At 31.5% G+C, this 22,562-nt stretch overlaps 2 protein-coding genes across 2 annotated transcripts; one reads left to right on the top strand and one right to left on the bottom strand.

The window, feature by feature from the left end:
* Positions 1-254: 254 nt before the first annotated feature.
* On the bottom strand, positions 255-6,996 carry LOC145763330 (G-protein coupled receptor 84-like). Its single transcript, XM_082574761.1, has 8 exons — positions 6,755-6,996; positions 6,153-6,350; positions 5,818-5,973; positions 3,702-3,876; positions 2,776-2,943; positions 2,487-2,584; positions 1,326-1,430; positions 255-957 (listed from the first exon to the last, which is right to left on the bottom strand). Exons 1-8 carry the CDS (start codon positions 6,955-6,957, stop codon positions 690-692), a joined length of 1,371 nt encoding a protein of 456 aa, XP_082430887.1. The 5' UTR covers positions 6,958-6,996; the 3' UTR covers positions 255-689.
* A 2,662-nt stretch (positions 6,997-9,658) lies between these two features.
* On the top strand, positions 9,659-19,589 carry LOC145764073 (cilia- and flagella-associated protein 61-like). Its single transcript, XM_082575647.1, has 22 exons — positions 9,659-9,810; positions 9,986-10,138; positions 10,636-10,757; positions 10,970-11,154; positions 11,813-11,940; positions 12,095-12,229; positions 12,490-12,661; positions 13,102-13,343; positions 13,929-14,029; positions 14,304-14,499; positions 14,896-15,024; positions 15,410-15,556; positions 15,760-15,880; positions 15,960-16,111; positions 16,227-16,440; positions 16,616-16,719; positions 16,832-17,029; positions 17,590-17,851; positions 18,033-18,300; positions 18,482-18,659; positions 18,761-19,129; positions 19,275-19,589. Exons 1-22 carry the CDS (start codon positions 9,760-9,762, stop codon positions 19,506-19,508), a joined length of 3,861 nt encoding a protein of 1,286 aa, XP_082431773.1. The 5' UTR covers positions 9,659-9,759; the 3' UTR covers positions 19,509-19,589.
* The last annotated feature ends 2,973 nt before the right edge of the window (positions 19,590-22,562 follow it).

The raw sequence follows: 22,562 nt of genomic DNA, 5'->3' as shown, positions 1-22,562 counted from the left end.
GATATTGTGATTACAACGAAAATAGCCCCCAAAATAAAACGAATGGCTATATAGTTATTTAAAGTATATCACTTAGATTAAAATATAGTCTGATAATAACTTACATTGTGTAAAAATACAGAATTTAATTTAAATTCCCAAAAAAGTTTAATATTCAAAATGTTTTATTTTAAATATTTTAAATTTCGACAATACAAGAAAATAGTTTGATTTCAACTAAATATATTTTTTTGAATTTAAACACTGTTGAGTATGGAGTGCAAAGTAACTAAAATCGATTGACACTCTGTGACGTCACAATAGTTAATGATTGAAACCAAAAGAGTTTCGTTTTTAATTCTTGAAAATATCTTAAAAGATAAAATTTCTTAAAAGTTATAAATGTGCAATTAAAATACAAACTATTTTTAAGTAAAAAACAAAATACTCCCTCACAAAAAATGACACTAAAATAACTCTTTACAATATAAAATAAAATAATATAACAACATAAACATGTTATGTATTTGTTCAAGACTGTTTTGGTATAAAATATAATTCAATATAAAGTTTTTTTCAAACTTTGAACACTTTTGGCGCAATACAGTTGACACGTGGTTTTTGTCACGTGACCACGCGTATTACTGAAATATTAAGTAAATTAAGACAGCGCTCCTATTCGCTGACAACAATGTATGATTATGACGTCATCAGACCTCCGTCGGCTCGGGCTGACGTACTACCTGGTTGTTGTTAGCAGCCGAGGTACTTTCCCTCCTATTCGACCTTTGACCCTTGTTGTAGGTCGACGACTCGTGCACCCAGCCCCCTTTAGCTCCCATAAAGATTAACTGAAGTAACCTCTTGTATTCCCTCCTGAATCTTCGGTTGAGGATGACGTAGATGAGTGGGTTAATAGACGCGTTGAACCATGACAGGTTCGAAGCCAGCATCTTTCCACGTAGGCCCACGTGTTGACTACGTAAAATTTTGTTATTTTGTGACGTCATATTGAAAAAGTGACATGTCACAGGGCATGCATATGGTAATAAATGTATTGTGGTGTCATATTTATATAACACGTCACAATACATGCGCGAAATATAAAAAAAAACATCTGTCTTGACAAGATAAAAATTTTGTTTTATTAATATCTTTGATAACTTTGTTAATCCAATAAACTTTTTAGCTGTGACGTCATAAGCGTGGGAAAGTTAAGTATGGTTAAGTTATGTCTATTCTAAAAACGTATTCAAATTTAAAATAGTAATATCTTGATTAAAATAGAATTTAAAGTAATTTTTAAATAGGTAAAGTGATATGCCGACATAGAAATCATATAATACCTTATCCCGGGCAAATGAACGATGACGCTCGGTAAAAAAGTGATCATGAAACCGATGCAAATGACAACAGCGATCAACAACATTCGGTTATTAGCTCGTACTCGTCTAAAATTAATGTAAAAGATTTTTTGAAAAAGGGCTGAATTTGGAAAGCCCAATTTAGATAAAGAAAAAAAACTTTTTTTAAATTTATTTTTCAGGTTTAAAAATTGAGTTTGGTAAATTTTCGCTGTGCTTAATTTTAACAGTTTAAACTACAAGACTTATTTGTCTATTTTTTTTTCAAGGTGATAGGTTTTTATATTTTTTTATTGGGGAAGGGTGTGCTGACTTATTTGTCTATTAGCTTTTTTTCACCAACATATTGCTTAATAGCACCACCTAGCGACTATAAATATTATTAAGAGTATTAAAAAAGTATACAATTTAAAAAAAAGCGTATCTTGTTATTTTTTTTAATTTAAAACATGTGCTTCGTTTTATAAACTTACAAATTAAAATTGCTTTAAAAACCATGTTTTTTTAACAAAAACAAAACACCTTATTTAATTATTTATTTTAAGTTTCTGTTATTTTATAGAACCTAAGATTTAAATTATTTAGAACAAAGGAAATATTATTAATTCATGTTTAAACAATAAACAACCATTTTGTTATTGTCAGATCAATTATTCAACAAACTTGTGAAAATAGAATGACAATGATAACGATCTGACCCAAAACGACCGAAAAAAACAAGTGTTACAGCAATATTCTGACGTTTGTTATTATTTCCTTCCGTTTCCATACCGATGGTTACTGTTTATTATAAAACTAACAATAAAGTTCTTGTTGATGATGTTTACATTGTTTACACAAAAATACAAGGAGTAGGAATTATTTTGGTATCAACCGATATTATCAACTTAAATTTTGTAAACAAGCTGCTTTAATTAATTTTATTAACTTTATAATAACTTATTTAATTTGATTCTTACGCCAACTTTACACAAAAATGCGATTTTAAAAACATGTAATTTTTAAAAAAAAACATGTCTTGCATTTCCAGCCTAAGCTAGAATTCCTTAATACTCTTTTTTGTTGCTTCAAAATTTATAACAATTTAAAAATAATGCCAAAAAAAATAACTTAAAATAAAAGTGTTTACTTTAAAGTACTTACTTCGCGTTAGCCATGTCTTGGCAACTCTGCTTGCGAACCATTAAACCTGGTTTAGCTGCTGAAGATCGTCGCCTTCCGGGTTGTATTTCTGTCGTTGCCTATGACATAATTTTGACGTCATTAATATAGTTTGTAACGTCATATAAAAAATTACAACGCCATAAAATTATAATTGTAAAGTTTTTACTACAATTTTTAACTATAGAAAAGGTTGATTATAATAAAAATACCAAAAATCTAAACAAAAAAATAAAATTTAAATAGTGCGGTAAGTGGGATTCAAACTTACAGCCAATGCGACGGTAAGTGAGTTGGTTAGATTGGCAGACGACGAGGTCCTACTTCTAGTCATGGTTCTGTACATTTTCTTCCTTTTGTTGTGAATCACGGCGAATATGTAAGTGTACAAGGCAATCATTATTGCGAGTGGAATAAATTGGAATAAGACTCTTGTGAACTAAAAAATAAATAAATAAAATTTCACAGATTAAATTTGTAATTTTAACTTTTTTATAAACGTTATGTGTTACATAAGAATTTCTTTTTTGAAATCAAAGTGACGTTGGAAAAAATAAAAGTTTCCTAAGCGCTCTAAATATAAATTTTTGAATTTAGGAAATTTTAACACACCTTAAATACCTTGTAATACGTATAAAACACGATCACAGAAATACCCTAATCTTCTTTTAAATTTTAATATTTGGATCAATTATACTTTATGGTCCTCGAAAAAATTAGAAACGTAAAATATGAAAGAGAATCAGCAAGGACCGTAAAATACGAGAGAGAATTGACGAGAACCGTGAAGTTCAAGAGAGATCTAACGAGGACCGTAAAGTACGAGTGAAAATTAGAGGGGACCGTAAAATACGAGAGAGAATCACCAATGACCGTGAAGTACGAAAGAGAATTAGAGAGGACCGTAAAGTACGAGAGAGAATTAGCAAGGACCGTAAAGTACGAGAGAGAATAAGCAAAGACCGTAAAATACGAAAAAGAATTAGATAGGACTGTAAAATACGAGAGAGAATTAGCAAGAGCCGTAAAGTACGATAGAGAATTAGTGTAAGGTAAAAAAGTTTGCTTAAAAACAGCAAAGTTTAGAAGAAAGTTATCTAAGACCGTAAAGTACGAGTGATCCAATAATTTTTGTATTTTTGAAACCATTTTCGTAACCTATCAAACAACCAAACAACACCAATCTTTTAAACCTACTTGCATGTACGGCATTGCCCATCCTTTTAAGCAAATAAAAGTTGACAGAAGTTGGGATCTTGCAAACCCAGTCAAGGCATGCCTCGGTGTGTCACATTCAATATTCGTTCCAACAAGAAAGGGGAACATACAGATTGGGGCAAACGTCCAACAAAATATTAGCGCTATTATAATTCTAAAAAAAATAAAAAAAGCATTTTAAAACAATATAAAATCAGCATATAAAATTCAAAAAAAAGTATTATTCAAAAAACTTTGTAATATAAATAAAAAAAAAATTTAAAAACAAAATTATCTTTAAAAAATAAACATTAATTTCTTATTATAAATCTATTTAGTAATTTTTATAAATTTATTTAGTTTATTTTTAAAAAAAAACTTGATAATATATAAAAATTTAGAAAACAAAATTATTCTTTAAAACATATTAAAATACTTTATTATTGAACAAAAATAAACCAAAAATAAATATAGCCTATTGTGATTTCAATCAAATAATTTTTTAGTAACAAATTTTAAAAAAAACAACAGAATATTTCCGTTACACTTATGAGTCACAAGTTTTCTTGTTCAAAAACTTCTAAATTGTCATAAAATTAAATTAAAAAATGACTCATTAGATACAGGAGATTATTTAATCAATATTGTTGCCATGATCACGGGAAAGTGACGTCACAAACTGCAATTCTACGTAAGAGTCGCGTTTTATTAACCGGAGAGGGAGAAAATTTTAATAATTGATGACGTATAATTGCTAAGTCATGTTCTAAAGTTGTGGTGTCATGTTCGGAGATTAACGAAAATTATTTAAAATTTTATTGGACAAAAAACAACGTTTAAAAAGTTAAAATCAAGTACCAATTGTGACGTAATTGACGTCATAATGAAAAAAAAACTATTTCCTAAAAAAATATTATATAACAACTTAATTAAATTAAAAAAATCGATAAGTAAGTAAATAATTTAAATATAGAAATCTTATAAAAAAAACATATTTCAAAAAGTAAATGCAGCTACTAGTGTTGCAAAACTTTAAATACGTTAAAATTAAACTAAAGTTCAAGCGTAAAACTACAAATAAATGTTCGAGTATCTTTTTTACCAAACTACTCGGTTCGTTGAAAAAAGATTAGCGTTGACATTAAATTTGAAGTGTTTCTGCGTATTGTGTTTCAATTGAACCAGCGTTTATAAAATAACATATGTTTAAACTGTATTTAGTAAGAAATGTTAAGGAATAATTAAAAATAGAAAACCAGTTGTGTTTTACAGAAAAAAAGAAAAAAACTTGGAAATTAAAAATAGTATCAACACTTTGCATATGTATACAACAATAATACTTTTTTTACCCAAAAGTCTACAAACACTTAATTTTATTCAAAGGCACAAAGCTCTCAACCATTGAAATAAATGCATATACATCATTAAATAATAAAACCTAAAATCGAAAACGACTTACTTAAGAGATTGCAATAATTTCTCAAAAATGATTTTAAAATTTGATTGACGTTAAAATCTTGAATTTTATTTTTTTAAATGTGGAAACATAATATTTGATATCACATTACTTCTATGCTGTCACATACTTCAATGCTTATTCAAAATCACAAACAAAATTCAAGGAAATGAACAAGCAAAGCCAAATAATATACACACAAGTGTAATTAAAATAGTCTATTGATGAAATCTGATACTATCTTTACCTTATAGTTAACCACGTGTTTATTTAGCGATTAATTAAAGATTTTTGCAAAAACTGCTGCTAAAATTTTGCTTAAAATACTCGTTTAATTATCGTCAATAGCCGAATATTTCCTTATTAAAAATTTTTTGTTCATTTTTGTCAGCGTTATTTAACGGCCTAACTAAAGTAAGATTTGAAATTAAAGTCAACTTTAGAAAGGAAAGGTGTCAGCTTATACCGACAAAAAAATCAAAATGTCAATTTAAAAATTCAAAAAATAAAAAAAATTTTAAATTCCTCTTCACTAAAAAGATTTTTTTAATTTCTGCTTTTATTATTACCGATTTAACAACAAAAATTACATATTTTTTATGTAGAATTTATAACAATATGGTTATAGTCTGTAAAAGAAATTGTAACATACATATATACCTGTTTCGACTGAATAAAAGGTTGTATTGGCCAGGCTTAACGACCCCAACAAATCGGTTCACAGTTATAGCGACCAGGAACACAACGGAGCTGTATCCACAACTGAAATAACTGAACGCTTGCAACCTCGATGTAAAATGGTCGTTTCCAAATGGCCTTCACAAAAAAATATTGTCATAAAATTAAAAATAAATTTGTTAAAAAATTAAGGAACATATTTTTAAAATAAATAAAACGTCATAATATTTCAACAATGTGTATATATTTATATTTTAACATTATTTTCGTTTCATTTTTTTGTTTTAAATATTATTTAAAATCTATTGTATATTTACCATCCTTTTTGCACATATCCGGCCAAGTTAAACGGCAGCATTAAAGTGGCTGTGATAAAGTCAACGATGCTCAAATTCACGATAAATACATTGAAACTCGTTTGCAGTTTTTTGTTCGTGAAAAAAGCAAGAATCGTGAACATATTTCCCAACCCTCCGGTCACGATAGTAAAAAGAGCGACGCAAATACCAAAATATCTAAAAAATTAAAAAATTAAAATTTAACCACCCAAAATACTCAAGTTTAAAAAATTATAAGGACAATTAAAAAAGGTTTGTTAAATAAAGATGTAAAAATAATTAATGTTATTGTTTTAGCAGTTAACTAATTCAATCCATGAAGTCTATAGTTCGATTCCCACTGCACTCATGCCGTAGCGCCCTTAAGTAATGCGCTCTAAACGATATAAGAGCCAACACCTAATCAACAGCTTAATTATCGGGCAATTATAATCGATATAATAACCCAAACTTCTACAGGCAACTCGAGACTGAGTCAGAGTAGCTGATGTTACTCTATGTTTAGGTCGTAAATTCGACCTTCCCACATCGAGGATAAATACAAAAATAAAAATAAAATACAAACCAATATTAAATCTGACCTGAAATTATCTTGAGTGCTGCTATCACGTTCGACCGGTAAACCCATTGTTGTCTCATTGTTCATTATTATCCCACTTGTGACGTCATAATTTAAAGTCGCCAAGATGCCCGACGTGACGTCATAACCTAAAGTCGTTGTTACCGACGTGACGTCATAATTAGTAGCTGTTACAATAGCAGAAGTGACGTCTATAGTCGCCATTGTCGACGACTAAATCGTTTTTAATTAAATATTCGAAGTTTATCGAATACCTGAATTAAGAATAAATTATTTAAGCAAAAACGAAAGTCTTATATATTAAGTATTTAACCTTTTTCTACATTCGCAATTCCAAAAAAATTCCAATTATAAACAAAATATTTATATCGTAACCTTTTTAATCAGACTTTGACCTTAATATTACAGAAATGCCATTTTTAAAAATTTATCAAAAATTCTGAAATTTGACACTTAAATAAAATGAATGACTTGTGTCAACACACCGCGCAGTAATTTCCCTTCGAAATTGACCGCATATATTTACAATAACATCTTCAAATTTAATTGGAACCTTCAATTTAAATAGATACCTTTAAGCCCGTTTTAGATTTTTGATACAGCGCTAAAACTGGTTTAATTATTTAAACCATTAACATAGCGTTAGTGAATTTAGATTTCGTCTGACCACGAGATTAAGATAATCTAATCATTATAAGTGTATTCAATAGATAGCTTAAAGTACTAAAATAATGAACTATAATTTTCAAACTTTTGGTGAGATTTTAAAATTGTTTTTTTCTACGTAATGTTGCTTTTTTTATAAAATTGTTTAAAAAATTAACTTTAACTGTTATATTCAAAATTTAGGAAATGATAAAATCGCCTTTTCGGAAATGTTGCGTTTTAGTATAACATGTAACAAACTCTTATTTAAACCACTATTTTACCACTATTTTAATGTTAAAAGTCTTTGCGATAGTTAACTATAAATTAAAATGAAAATTAACACCACTTCTTGCATTGCATAAACACAGCTTTTTGATTGTTCAAATTTAAAACTGCAGTAGGTATCTATTCACCCAGAAACTTCACATTTAAGTTTATACCACAACTACAAGTTTTCTAACCCAGTAGTTTGATAACAGAATTTGCTGACTAGACCCTGTGTACTAATTATAGATAAACATGTAACTAAATTATATTTAAATTTTTTTTGATTTTTTACTAACTTTTTGTGTAATCACGAAGCTACTATTTCACCTACTTTTGTTTGTGAACGTTTAATAATAAACTTAACTTAAAAAAAACTTTAGTAACTCCCAAACGGTCGATTTGATAAACATAGGCTAAACCAAATTAACTTGAAAACGTAAGCTTAATAAAAATGCCTTTTTTGTGGTGCGCTTAAACTTAACTTCCGTCTCGTAATTTTTTAAATCGACGTTTGTTGCGCAAAGCAATTTCGCGTAAAGTTGCTTGAGGTTTGGTGTCTGATGACAATCATATTTCTTACATCACAATGCCCAAAGTTGTGACGTTTTTAAATTCCTGCGCATTAAATTCAAGCAATTTATTTTGGGTTATTGACAACGTCATAACTTTTTGGATTTTTCAGTTGATATACATGGCATATAAAAGCTAATAACAGGAATAACAGCTAATAAATTACCAATTCCTATTTACCCTTTCATTCCGTAGTAACAAAGTTATGATAATTTGCGGATATGCCAAATAATAATATAACGATTCATCTTATTTTAGCATTTTTGTGATTTTGTAAATAAAAACGACACGTTTTCCCAATTTAAAAGATGCAAAAATCGTGTTACCGGTTTAATATTGTTGTTACTTGACCAAATACACGTCACAATGCCCCTTTCTTCCGCTATAATGATTTGACTTCCTGCAAAAGTTTTTTTTTTCCAGAATATTATTGTAAATCACAACACGGTATTGTTGTTTACATAATAACACAAAATAAAGACAAAAATTCCCAGTTCGAGCTAACATCATGACAATAAAAAGTTCAAAAATTGTTCTTTTTTTAGATTTGCACTACTTTGCTTAGGCTTATTTTAGCAGTTAATAAAATTTTAATTTAATTTAAAGCTAATGGTAAACATAATTTATTCCAAACTTGTACTAATTAATAATATTTTAACAGGTTTGTATATAATGCAACCATTCTTACAGCTAAATTTTATGTTTGAAACTAAAAAAAGGCTTACTACTCTATTTCATTGACTAGCAACATATTATTAATATTTTACTTTATAAAAGTTAAATGTAACCTGTAATTTACATAGTATCCTGTTATTGAATGTCCTAAAAATAAAACCGTCTTATGTTAAGTAAAACCCATTGCAATTTGCAATATTCTTAAGATATAAGCTCGTTTATCTAAAACTTTACATTCTATATTTTATGTTTTTTTTTATAAAGTATGTTATCTTACTAATAAAAGCAAGATATAATATATTGTTGCCAATTTATAAAAGCCGTCCAATTAAATGTAATATGATCAAGTTATAGAAATTGTTTTTGTTACATTTTCGCTGTGGTAGTTCGAGTTCCCTCCGGTAATAAAATGAACCTCAGGTTCGTTTATTTTAAAAAACCTTTGGTTAAATCACATGTTTCTATATATATATCAACACTTTCTAAAATATAATTGTGGTTTTGCCTATTATTAAACAAATTTGATGACTTAATTTAATAAGTTTGCCAGGAGGCCTTTCTATATAAAAATAGTTATAATAATTAATAGTATAAAATTCAATTTTAATTGATATATTAGTATGTTTTTTAAAAGTCTTTTCAATAGTTCCAGTTTACATTTTGGATCTAATGACTTAATTAGCTCAGTTATGCCGTTAGCGGTCAAAATTCTTCATATGATATTTATGCTTGGTTACTATGGAAATCGAAATCTGTCAACAAAAATAAATTTCATGTTTTGTATTTTATTTCACGATGTGTTTTTAACTTAATTAAGGCAAAAAAGGGCATCTAGCGTAATTAAAAATGACAACCACAGCTACGGCTACTTCTTCACATTCTCGTGGACCAACTGAAGTTAGTTAAATTTGATAATGTGTAATCAAAATTACGCTTTTAAAAATGAAATACCTGTTTTTTTGTTCTACTTGATTAGAAACTTCAAATTTCGAAATTTAGGTCTAAACAAACCATGAGATTAGTGTAAAATAACTTACTTTATATTTTTATTGCTTTAACACCTCAATTGTAGGTAATAAATGCTCGCCGAACTGAATCAGTTGATGCCCCAGCAATTTTAGAGTTATTTGCTGAAAGGACTTCAGCTCAATTTGGCCGAGTTGACATCGTTCAACTTATTGAAAAAGCGAATCTTTCAGTAACACTTTCTAATGAAGAAAATGAGGTGAATGTGTTTTTTGTTATTATTGAAGGTAGCCAAATACTTTAGCTCTTGTTTGGTAAATTATTAAGTTTTTTTTTGTATATCTTTATACTCGATGTGGGAAAGTCGAATGTGCGACTTAAACATAGAGTAACATTAGTTACTCCGACCCAGTCTCGAGTTGCCTGTGGCAGTTTGGGATATTATAGAGACTATATGCTGCTGATTAAGTGCTGGCTCAGCAGGAGTTTATACTGTTTATAGAACCTTACTTAAGAGCGCTACAGCATGAGATTAGTGGGGATTGAACCCAAGACCTCATGTGTGGTGTAGCAAGTGTTCTTACCACTACACCACGCTGCCGGTTCAGTTTTTAAATTTGGGCTTCTAAGTTTTTTAAACAATTCTTATTTTTTGACGAGTTGACAATGTTGTTTTTGGCCATTTTGTTTAGAGATTGTGTTCTTTTACTTAACATATAAATAAAATTATATAATTTCATGTTTATTTACTACTAGGTCCTTGGATTTGCTGGTTTTCTTGATTTTCCCCAGATAGAAGTTTGTGATCAATCTCTGTGGGAAAGTTGGATGCAAGAAAATAAATATTCAGTCTCAAGTCTTGCTGCTCCATTAAACAGGTTTAAGAAATAAAATAGAATACTTATATGTTAAAGAAATTAATTCAAGAAGCAAAAGTACTGACAATATTGTAAAAATATATCTTTAAGTTTATTAACATACAATTAAAGAAAGTTAGTAAAAATATTATAAAAAAAGTAAAACAAATTTAAGTCTAAATTGTTTTTTTTTATTTTCCCAACTTTCAACTATAAACTTAATCTTACCTTAGTTTGTTTCTTCATTACTTTGTTGCGAAAGATGATTACACGATAGGATGTGCAAGTGAAATTGTCAGCACAGTATTCAATGCTGTCCCTGAATTAAGATTTATCTTTATGGTGCTGAAAGCTGATGTAAGACCTGAACCTGCTCTAGCTGAAATATTTCATCCAGATGATAAAGATTCATCATCAGGTTAAGATTTATCTTTGTTAATATAATGTTTTTTGTAGGGCGTATCATTAATGTGAAAAGGCCAGCTTAACATTTTAAACATAGGATAAACATTTGTTACCCTAGCCTAGTCTAAAGTTGATTCGGTAGTTTTAGATTTTATTGCGCATGTTGCCAGAAATTAAACCAGCTTAGTACTTTTGGGCTTGGCAGAAATTTGTTCCATTTAAACCCCGTCCTAGTGATGGCATGGAAACAGTGGGAATCGAACCAAATACTTCATGTTGTAAAGCCAAGATTTTACTACAAAGTATCTCTGGATTGATAACTCGACCGGCAGCGTGGCGTAGTGGTAAGAACACTTGCAACACCACACATGAGGTCGTGTGTTTAATCCCCACTGCCCTCATGCTGTAGCACCCTTGAGTAAGGCGCTATAAACGGTATAAACTATAAAAACTGCCACAGGCAACTCGAGACTGGATCGGAGTAACTGATGTTACTCTATGTTTAAGTCGCGCACTCAACTTTCCCACATCGAGGATAAAGATATATACAAAAAAAATGTTGTAAGGCCAAGATTTTACTACAAATTATCCTGGGATTAATTTTAAATTCTTTAATGTTTTGGCCACTATAAGTATAAACTTCTGCATTTTAGTAATAACAATTAATTTAGGTCACCACACCTTATATGTATGTCACCGACATGACCATGTTCCTTTACTTCACATCAGAAAAGCTGTTGTGGAAGATCATGACGACCTAACACCTTTGTTTAAGAAGTTAAACAACACTCTAACTCAGGTAAAAACTTGGTGATTGGTACTAAATAGAATTTATACAAATAGTAAGAAATCCCAGGATAATGTATGTCAATTAATATGTATAAATGCCAAAGTTTATCAAATAAAAAACCCATTCTACATAAAAAACTGTTTTAAATCAAATATTTTGTTAGGATTATGGGAATTACTTCCTAGCAGAAATGGTTGAAGCACAAGATAAAGACAACCATGCAGTGGTTGCAGAAGTTGGGGGTAAAGCTGTTGGATTTATGAGTATTTGCTCACAAGTTAATGTTCCTTTACTCGAGGTATATTTTGATTAAATTTTTTTTTTTTTAAAGTGATTAAATGAAACCTTTTTTGTCACCAAATTTTTGATTAAAAAATGTATAAAAAGGGTAAAAAAATGCATAAAAAAGGATTTTAAATTTGTTAGAGCATAATTTTAATAAAACTTAATGATATTTAGTAAATTTTTTTACATAAAAATATAAACTTTAGTAAAGTGATGCAAGATTGTATTTCTTAGACAAAAAAAATTTAAACCTATAACCTAACATTTTTTTAGGAGTGTTTTGAACTTGACTCTTTTCATGGGCTCCATAAACCCCACCCCGATGACATCACAACCCCACCAAAACTTCTTACACCCCCTCCCCAGCCAATTGAATCAGTGGATACTGTCGACCCCCCTCAGAGCGAACATTCTGCACATTCAACATCTGGTAGTGAGAAACCAAGTAAAAAGTTTTTTTTTAAATTATTTATGGTTTGCATTGTTTTGTTACACTTGATTTTTAAATTTTTTTTGTATATATCTTTATCCTCGATGTGGGAAAGTCGGTGCCCGACTTAATCATAGAGTAACATCAGTTATTCTGACCCAGTCTCGAGTTGCCTGTGGTAGTTTGGGATACTATAGATTACAATTGCCCGATAATTATGCTGCTGATCAAGTGCTGGCTTTACAGCATGAGAGCAGTGGGGATTAAACCCACGACCTCGTGACTGGTGTAGCAAGAGTTCTTACCACTACACCGCGCTGCCGGTTCAATTTATATAACATGTAGTTTATGTTGCCTTATTAAGTAATTAAAATAATTATTTAATTTATTTAAAAAAATCAACTTTATTATTTGTTTTATAAGATTTACCTCAATATATCTTTATATCCACCTAGTGTCTAGAAGTGGTCGAACATCGTCGTCAATAGCAACCGATATTGATCAAACGACCTCTGACCCTTCTATGACCTCAGTGGCTGACCCAGCGACCTCATCGTCAACAACAGTTAAAACAAAATTGAGTGAAGCTCATATGGAAAGAAGTGAAGTAGAGATACTTGCTCCTCAGGAGGAAAATGAGGAGGTTTTCCTCCGAGAGGAGAAAAGTGAGAGTGTGTTGAGCCAAGACAATTTTCGGGTTGGTTTTGTTTATTTTAATTAACCTAACAGAGTAATATAAATTGTAAGTTTTTAAATTATGTGATAACAAAATTGTCCTGTATATATAAAAAAATTATTTTCCTTTTATTTTCTTACTAATACATCATTAAATCAAACTTAATATTGTGTTGTAAGTACCAGCAGCGTGGTGTAGTGGTAACACTTGCTACACCACACATGAGGTCGTGGGTTCAATCCCCACTGATCTCATGCTGTAGCGCCCTTAAGTAAGGCGCTATAAACGGTATGAGCTCCTGCTGAGCCAGCACTTAATCAGCAGCATAATTATCGGGCAATTATGATCTATATAATATCCCAAACTGCCACAGGCAACTCGAGACTGGGTCGGAGTAACTGACGTTACTCTATGTTTAAGTCGCGCATTCGACTTTCCCACATCAGGGATAAAGATATATACAAAAAAAAAATAAAAATAAAAAAGTTTTGTTGTGAAATTTAATGCCAATTGTTATATTAAAAAAGTAGAAAAGAAATTTAAAATTTACCATAGTTGGTAATCCATCTTGTGGCAATAAATTAGATAACATATTGTATATTGCAGCCAACATATGCTGGTGAATTGAATGCTTTTTCCATTCAACTTTTCGCGATTGACGAACAATTTGAAATGAGATCTTCCGATTTTTTGCCGCAAATCTTTAAGTAAGAGAAGAATTAAATTATTTATAAATTTGTTTTGTTTTTAAACCTTTTTTGTTAACCTAATCATATTGTTATTTAAATACTAAGGTAGTCTAAAAATATGTTAAAGTTTTGTGAAACCACGAATTTTATATGCATAAAATTAAAAATCTAGTACTTAAAAATGTATAATAATTTATGGACCAATTTTTTTTGTTATTCTCCATTTAAAAATATCCAGTTTTAAAAATATTTTTTAAATTTTTTAATTAAAAATTTGAAATCATTTTTTTAGACTATTTCCAGACAAAGATTTTGCAGTAATCACCGTTCCCCATTTGGTCCCCGAATTTCCCCTTTTACAACAATTTGTGCGGGTTACCCCCCACCCTTGTGCCAACATACCCCATGAACTTTATGTTTTTCATCGTTACGGTCTTATATCGTCTGCCTTTAAAGTTAGGCCAGCATGCACAAATGATTATGATGCAGTAAGTGATCTTTAGATATTAAGTTATGTTATTTTATTTATTTATCCTTGATGTTGTATGGTCGACCTCACGACCTAAACCTAAATGTAACATCTGTTACCCTGTCCCAGTCTCGAGTTGCTTTTAGTAATTGGAATATTATTGAATATAATTACTCGAAAATTATGCTGCTGATTAAGTGTTGGCTCAGCAGGAGTTCATACCGTTTATAGCGCCTTACTCAAGGTCGCTACAGAATAAGATCAGTGGGGATTGAACCCACGACCTCATGTGTGGTGTAGCAAGTGTTTTTACCACTACACCACGCTGACGGTTAAAATTGTATTTAAAATTTTTATTTATCTAGTGTTTATAAATCTCCCAGGACAAAAGTTTTTTAATCTTATTTATTACAAGGTGGTGGAACTGGTGAGGAACATTAAATTAAAGGAGAATTTGTTGAATGATTTGAATTTGTTTAACTTGGCAAGAAGAGATCAGGATGGGACTGAGATACAAGCTTATGTGGCTGACTGTCTTGGGCAGGTGTGAAAACTTAAGTTTTTAATTTTAAGATATTGGGAATTTTTTTAAAATCTTTAGGCATGGTTATTTTAAATGGTTTACATTTTAATTATGTAATTGGCTTTTAAATTGCAAATTAAATGAATAAATAACCAGTATATTGAGATTGATTTAACTAAAATGGTAAATTAAATCCATTTAAATGTTTAACTAAAAAAATAGTACAACTTAAGTTAACATACTTTATGTTGTTCTTTGTATTTTTAATTTGAACCACATAAGAACTGCTTTAAAATCACCAAAACAATTTGTATATAAACAAATTAAAATCAGGTGTTAACATACGAGGTAGTACAAGCATATGTTAAACACTTTAAAATATTTCCAAGTAAACTTTTATATCCAGGTTGTAGGGATTTGTATAACCCGACGCGAGGAGAACATAGAACATGTTAGATCCCACTACAATGTCGAGGACTTTATATATTTTAGTCATTACAGGAGGGATGAGCATGCTCATCTACATCACTTTGCTCTCAATCCCATCTTCCAGGTGAGATAAAAATGTTTTTTGATTTAGTTTTTTAAATTGTTTTTTTTATAATTTTTTTGTTAAAAAACTGACAAATTATATAATGTTAGTAATCTATTTATGCAAATCATATTTTATCAATTTTAATTTCCTTCGAACTATTTTTTGATGTAAAAATTTGTATGCATATAAGCCTATGTAATATTATTCTGTTATTTTTTTAGCATTACTCTAAACACTTTATAAAAGAAGTGTTAAGACAAGGACATAAGAGTTGTATGTATTACCCAATTTACCCTGACAATCTACAACCTGATCATGTAAAGAAACATTCACTTATAACAGGTTAGAAAATTTCTGTCCTTTTTAAATAGTTGAATATTTATTTAAACCTTCATTAACATGGGTTCATAATTTTTTTCAGCCCTTAATTTTCTGGTGCCCGTTAAAGCTCGTCGACAAATAGTTTATCCACTAGACGAGCTAGAGATCAATGCTCCCTCGGAAAGGGTGGTTGCTAAGTTACCACCGTATGCACTCAACCATATCAACAGAAAACTAACCCTTGAACCAAAGGTAATACCATGTGTGAAAAGATGTTAAATCATGACGTCACAAAACAAAATGACGTCACAAGGGTAATGTTATAAATAATGTTACGTCATAATCAAAGTATTTATGACGTCATCAGGTGACAATCAACGCGAGAATCGTGGTAATCGGAGCATCTGATCTTGGGATCTCGTTCCTGGAGAGTTTGTGTTTTTGTCCTCATCTCCGCTTCAACAACCTTACTCTGGTATCAAAACGGGGGATTCCCGACAAGTTGAAGTCGAACGCGCAATCTTATACAGCTGAAGAGTTGGCGAGACTTTCGCTCAGATCGTGGGTCAATATAGTTCAAGGTAATTATTATGTGACGTCATCAATAGGGTTTGTGTTATTAATAGTGACGTCATGCTTAAAAAGGATTCGTAACAAAGAAAAAAATGTTTTGAAAAAAAATATTACTTAGCGAATTTGCGTAAATTATTTAAAAAATATTGATATTATGACGTAATACCATCGGTTATGACGTAGGTATCATGTCAGCGATCGATCGACCACGCAGACAAGTTATAATGGAAGATGGTTCAAGAATAAATTACGATCATCTTATTCTATGTACTGGACAACAATATATGGTATGACGTCATAATTTTATTTATGACATCAACTTCTGTAAATTTTTTTATTGTAAATGACGTCACGTATGTATTTATTTGAAAATTATGACGTCATGCTTTAAATCTTAAGGTTCCTTGTCCAACTGGTGCTGACGTCAGCAACATGGCGACCAACCACGATCTAGCAAAGGGCGCCATCAATCGACCATTTGACGAAAACTTGCCCTGTCCCGAAAACGTCATGGCGCTTAATGACGTCACTGATGAGGTAAAACTGACGTCATGGGCGACAAATTTAGCGACATCGAAAGAAGAGACAGATGGAATGGTAAGTTGTGATACTAGCGTGAATTGTAATAATTTTATATATTAGGGTTTAATGCGGCAATGTTGTTAATGTGAAAAAAGGCGAGGCTTAAACCTGGAACCTTTTAGCTTGTTATACAATAATTAACAAGTTTAACCCACTATTGGTGCAGTTTTTATAAAAGAGCTTTTGGGATCCATTTGAGCTATCTGTAAATCCAAAGCTCAAAATCAAATAGTGTGGCACTGGTGCGGCTGAACCACAAACCTTTAATCTTGCGATTAAATAAAATGAGTAGTATAACACTTTACCGGTGCTCAAGGTTTCGGACTAGAATTACCGCATTGAGTTTTTGGTGCTTATTAAAAAAATTGTTGTGTAGTAGAGCTTATGGGATAGTATTAACGTTTAATTTGGAATATTTTAAAGTAGAAACAACTGGCGTTTGTGGTGCAGTGGTAATTCACTACGAGTACACACCTAATTGTGGCCATATTACGACTAGCGATTGGATTTGCGCTCATGGCGGACAATCAACTAGTAAAAACAGTTCTAAATACAGTTTATTTTACCCCAATTAGGTTGTGATATACGGCCGTAACATCGAGGCCTACTTGGCGGTGCAAACCCTTCTCACAACCGGGCTAACTGGATCCCGTATCACCCTTGTTCGACCCCCGGTTCAAAACTCAACAGTCTCCCAGTGTGAGGACGGTTGCTCCAACGATCCTTTTAACGAACCTGTTGTGTCCGCTCATGTAGAACAGGCACTAGAGGCCGCTGGGGTGCAAGTATTAGACGATCACGTGATTGCAAACTGGGAAGTCGAAGGCACGCCGACCGGTAAGTGTTTATGACGTCATAACTTAGTTTAAATTTAACGCCCTTTATTGTTTAGTTGTGACGTCATAATTAATAAAGTTTTAATTTAACGCTTATAAGAAGATTTAGTTATTTAATTGTGACGTCATAATAAGGTTTTAATTTGACGCTTTTAAAAAGATTTTATTGTGACGTCATACAGGTACCAAGGTCGTCGCACTCGACTTCACAACGTCGACAAGACCTCTGACGTCACTGCCCTGCGCGGGAATTGTGTCCCTCCACCCTCGACGTGTTATTCCGCGGACTTTCGCGGCGACCAACGACGCATGTTTGGTGTTCGACGGAAGGTTGTCGATTGACGTCATGTTCCGCACGAATGACCCCCGTATAAGGGCAGCTGGACCTCTCACCAAATACGCGAGGAAATATCACGCGGACGGGTTTGCTTACAGACATGAAAACTTCAGGTAAGCTTTACATACACATATATCTTAAAATGTTTAACTCTATTTTAAAAGGAGTTTACACATGTATGTCCAATTTATAGGTCTGCAAAATAAATAAAACTGCCGTCTTTTGCCAATAAAATTATGTTGGTAATTATTTATAAGCCATTTTTTAAACCTATTCAAATTTTTAAAATTTTAGTTCAAAAGAAATTGGATTCCGTCTTGCAATGACGATCCTTCCGTTATTCGACCCGACGCTAGATGGTGGTAGGGAGTCGGTGGTTCCCCCGACCCCAGCCCCAGGTATGACTGAAACCCCGCTGTTCATGGGGGAAAACCCGAACGAAAGATTAGTTCCAGTGTACCAAGAACCAAAGGTATATAAAAATAATATTTGGATAAAAAAAGTTGATATTAAGTTAATGACGTCATAACCTTTATCTCATGACGTTTCAACCTAATTTTTATGACGTCACAGATCACAGTCGGCGAGATCCCTGGCGGACTTAAGTATTTGCACGTCCGCAAACCCGGAGAGCGACCTTTCTACTCCGCACAACTCGACAATCCGGACCATGGTCGTGAACTCGTGACCGGGTCACCTGACCGTGGGAACTACTTCCGGCTTCACGTGAACCAGTACAACTGCGTGGAAACGATCACGTGTCTCACAGACGGGGAACTACCGATCGGTAATCTTGTCAGATTGTTCGGATTGCATGAGAGATATTTAAACGGGCTTTTAACAAGGTTTGATGAGGGTTTGATTCCGGATCTGTTCGGGTTCTTCCGGGAGCCCTGGACCATGGCAATCTTTCACGATCGATTCCAGGACTTTAGACAAGAGGTGAGTGGTTCGAAACCCGGTTAAAGCAAATTTAAAAATAATTCCATAAATACTTTAAAAATCTTAAATTTTTTAAAGCTTGGGTCTCGAAAATTTTAGTGGTATGACGTCAGACAATATATTATGACGTCATTTCTATATTAAGGTCCGCGATTTTATTTCATCCTCGCCGAAGGGAGCACCAAACCTCCCCTCGTTAGAAGCTCGGGTGCGCCAGCTGGTGGACGAAGATTTGGTGATTAGTGCCCAGCAGAGGGCGGAGTTGAAGGAGGTTTACGATAGCACGGGACTGAAAAAAGAAGTGGAAGGAAGATTGTTAAGCTTCTTAAGCTACAACTACTATCATCTTCCGATGTACGCCAAACCTGGCATGATTTAGGGGATTTCCCGCTTCTTTGTGACGATTTTTTCGATATGTGTTATATATTATTAAATGATGAACCGTAAATAAATTTTGTGTAACGAACGAGTTGGTATTTTTGTGAAAAAGTGATTTTTTTAGCAGTACATAAACATATTGTTTTTAGGGAAAAAATAAATGCAAACTAACTGCAGCTTTTTTAATAAAAGTTCCTCTGAAAAAAACAAAATAATAATTGTTAAATTTGTAGGATGTTAGTACAGTTAGAGAAACAACAAACTACATTTCTAATATTTGTAAATTTTATCTAAAACTTTAATTGACAATTTTCAAATTCCTGATAACAAAAATTTTTTTTTTTTGAATTGAAAAGTAACTTAGTTCATTTTGGGTTGAAATTTTACCACGCAAAAACAAATTAGAGGTTGCTGACGTCACAATTAAAAAGTGACGTCACTGCCGCTCGGAAATCGAGTTTTTGTTGTTCGAAAACAAATAATTGTTACGACAACAGGTGCACGAGGAAATTGCATTGTGGGAATGTTTTGGGTCAATTTTTAACAATGGAGATACTTCCTTGTGTCTGTGACGTCACAATAAGAAATGAAAGTTTTGGATTGTGAATAATTGCATTTGAATTAACAACATTTATATAAAAAATCGAAACCTAAAACTTTCAAAAACATGAAGAGCGAAAATATTTTTGCATTAGTCTATATCAAAAAAATTTGTTTAGCTTTTAGGTAGTAAATATTTATTACTGGGCTTACAGAGAAGCATTTTAGCCATACAACCGCCAACGGTTGGTGTTTTAATTGTCGTAATATGGTCGCATCTTTTAACTAAAATTTGCTTGAGATAATTCACCCACGCACCATTGTTAATTTTTTAGTCCTATAAATTGGACCTACATATATACAAATATATATCGTCCACTAAGCTCTTTAACCCGCCATTAAGAGAAAAATTTAAAAAAAAATTTAATTTAACAATTTTAAAAAATCTCTGTAGGTAAGCGAACAAAAAATTGCCCAAAATATAAGTGTGGCTTTTTGTTGTTTGTGAAAACAAAAGGGTTGAAACCATTTGTTTCTTATATTACATTGTTAAAAATACAACTTCAGATGCAAATATATATTAAAAGAATTATAGGGAACGGATAAAATGGCATGCTTTTAACCAGAATTAATTCAATTTTCTTGAAATATTTATAACAACACCATCTCAAAGTGATGACAACCACTTAACAATAAAAAAACAAATTAAACATTTTATCGCTACACCTTAATACGGGGTGATAACCCTATTTAACCCACACATATTTGTTGTTTTAACTCTAAAGGGCCCCACACGTTACATAAATGGGGCGTCAACCCCTATTTCAAACAATATTACAATTAATGGGTTAAATAGGACAGGTTATTTGACCTTACGCGTCTGCAAGGTCAATTTAAAATCAATTTTGTTCCTTTTTACACATTATTAGGTTTCTAGATTTTAGTTAAATAAAATTTATTATAAAACCAAAGTAAAATAATAAAATAGGCTTACCAAATAGTTTGAGGACAAAGTGCACTTACCTGTAATTGGATATTTTAATTTAACAATCTTGTTTCAAAAAATACAACTTACAAAAAAGACTTAAAATAAAACAAACATATAACCCAACGAAAGCATATCTCAATAAATAATACGTGCTTATATGGTATTAAGAATGATTTAGTTTAACTAAATGCTTGGTACGTAATGACAGATATAAAAGTAAACTTTACAAATTGACCTAATATCGAATTCTTATACAAACAAACTGTATTGGTATAAGCTTTATTGTATTAACGTTGTCTCGAGTATCTTAACATACCAAAAACCATTTACCAAGCTTTTCAAAATCAAAACATTCGAATATTGATGGTTTTTAAATATCATTTTTTTATATTTATTTATCCTCGATGTGAAAAGTCGACTCAACAGCCTAAACTTAGAGTTACATGTTTTTGTACGCCGACCCAGTCTCGAGTTGCCTTTGGCAGTTTGGGACATTATTAATTATAATTACCCAATAATTAATTTGCTGTTTAGTTTTTTGGTTTAGCATAAGCTTTTAACGTTTATAGCGTCTTACTTAAAACTGCTACAGCATGAAAGCAGTGGGAATCGAACTTAAGACCTTATGTAGTGAAGCCAAAGGTTTTACCCACTACATATTTAGTTAAAAAATTAATAAAAACAACACAAAAATGTTAAAAATCATTTATTTTAACTTTTAAACTTAACCAATTTAACACCTAACGACTTAAACCATTAAACTCGTAAATCATTTATCCTAGCTTAGGTTGATTAAACAACGAATTAAAGTATCAGGTTATGTTGGGGCTATAACGTTACCCCTAACACACGTATTTGGGTCAAAAAGTAACCCCCAATTATCTATGGCTTCTGACCCCTAATGTGCCAGATATAATCTCTTTTCGGGGTCATATTCTAGTAATTACCCCTTCTTTAGTTACGTCATAAAAAGTTTTTTCGGTTTTGAGATTATTGAATACTATAAATTTACAAAATAAAATAAATTATTACAAAACGTTTTATTTTTGCCAAATCTCTATTTTAATGTCGGAAATAATGACGTCATAATTAAGTAAGAGTAAGGTCACAATAAGAATATAATGACATACTATCAAGACTTCCTATACCACCTTTAATTAACACTACTTTAACCTTTTAGCGACGAAATAGAACCATAACCAGTTTAAAAGTAACAAAAAAAGATCGTTAATGTCGGTTAAGGGTGGAGGGTTTGCCTCAAAGCCCAACAATGGCAAGTACTAATTGGAAAGAGGTTTCTACGTGCAAATTTACGTCTTTTTTAACTTTTTTCCGAATTTGTTACAGCGATTTTTTTTCTCTTTATTTTGGTTTCCCTATTTTTGCGCGTGCAGTCAAGCGTGTTAATATTTCGCCGGTATAAAAGGCCTCGAGTTGTCGCGAATCACAATCAGATAAAATTTGTCATAACTCGTTCAACTTAAAAAAAAAGTTTGGGTCAAAAAATTGAAATTCAGAAAAAAATTT

This window comes from Corella eumyota, chromosome 1 (assembly GCF_963082875.1).
Source record: "Corella eumyota chromosome 1, kaCorEumy4.1, whole genome shotgun sequence".
Taxonomy (NCBI): Eukaryota; Metazoa; Chordata; class Ascidiacea; order Phlebobranchia; family Corellidae; genus Corella; species Corella eumyota.
Note: the sequence above shows the minus strand (reverse complement) of the source record. Positions and strands in the feature narration are given on the sequence as shown.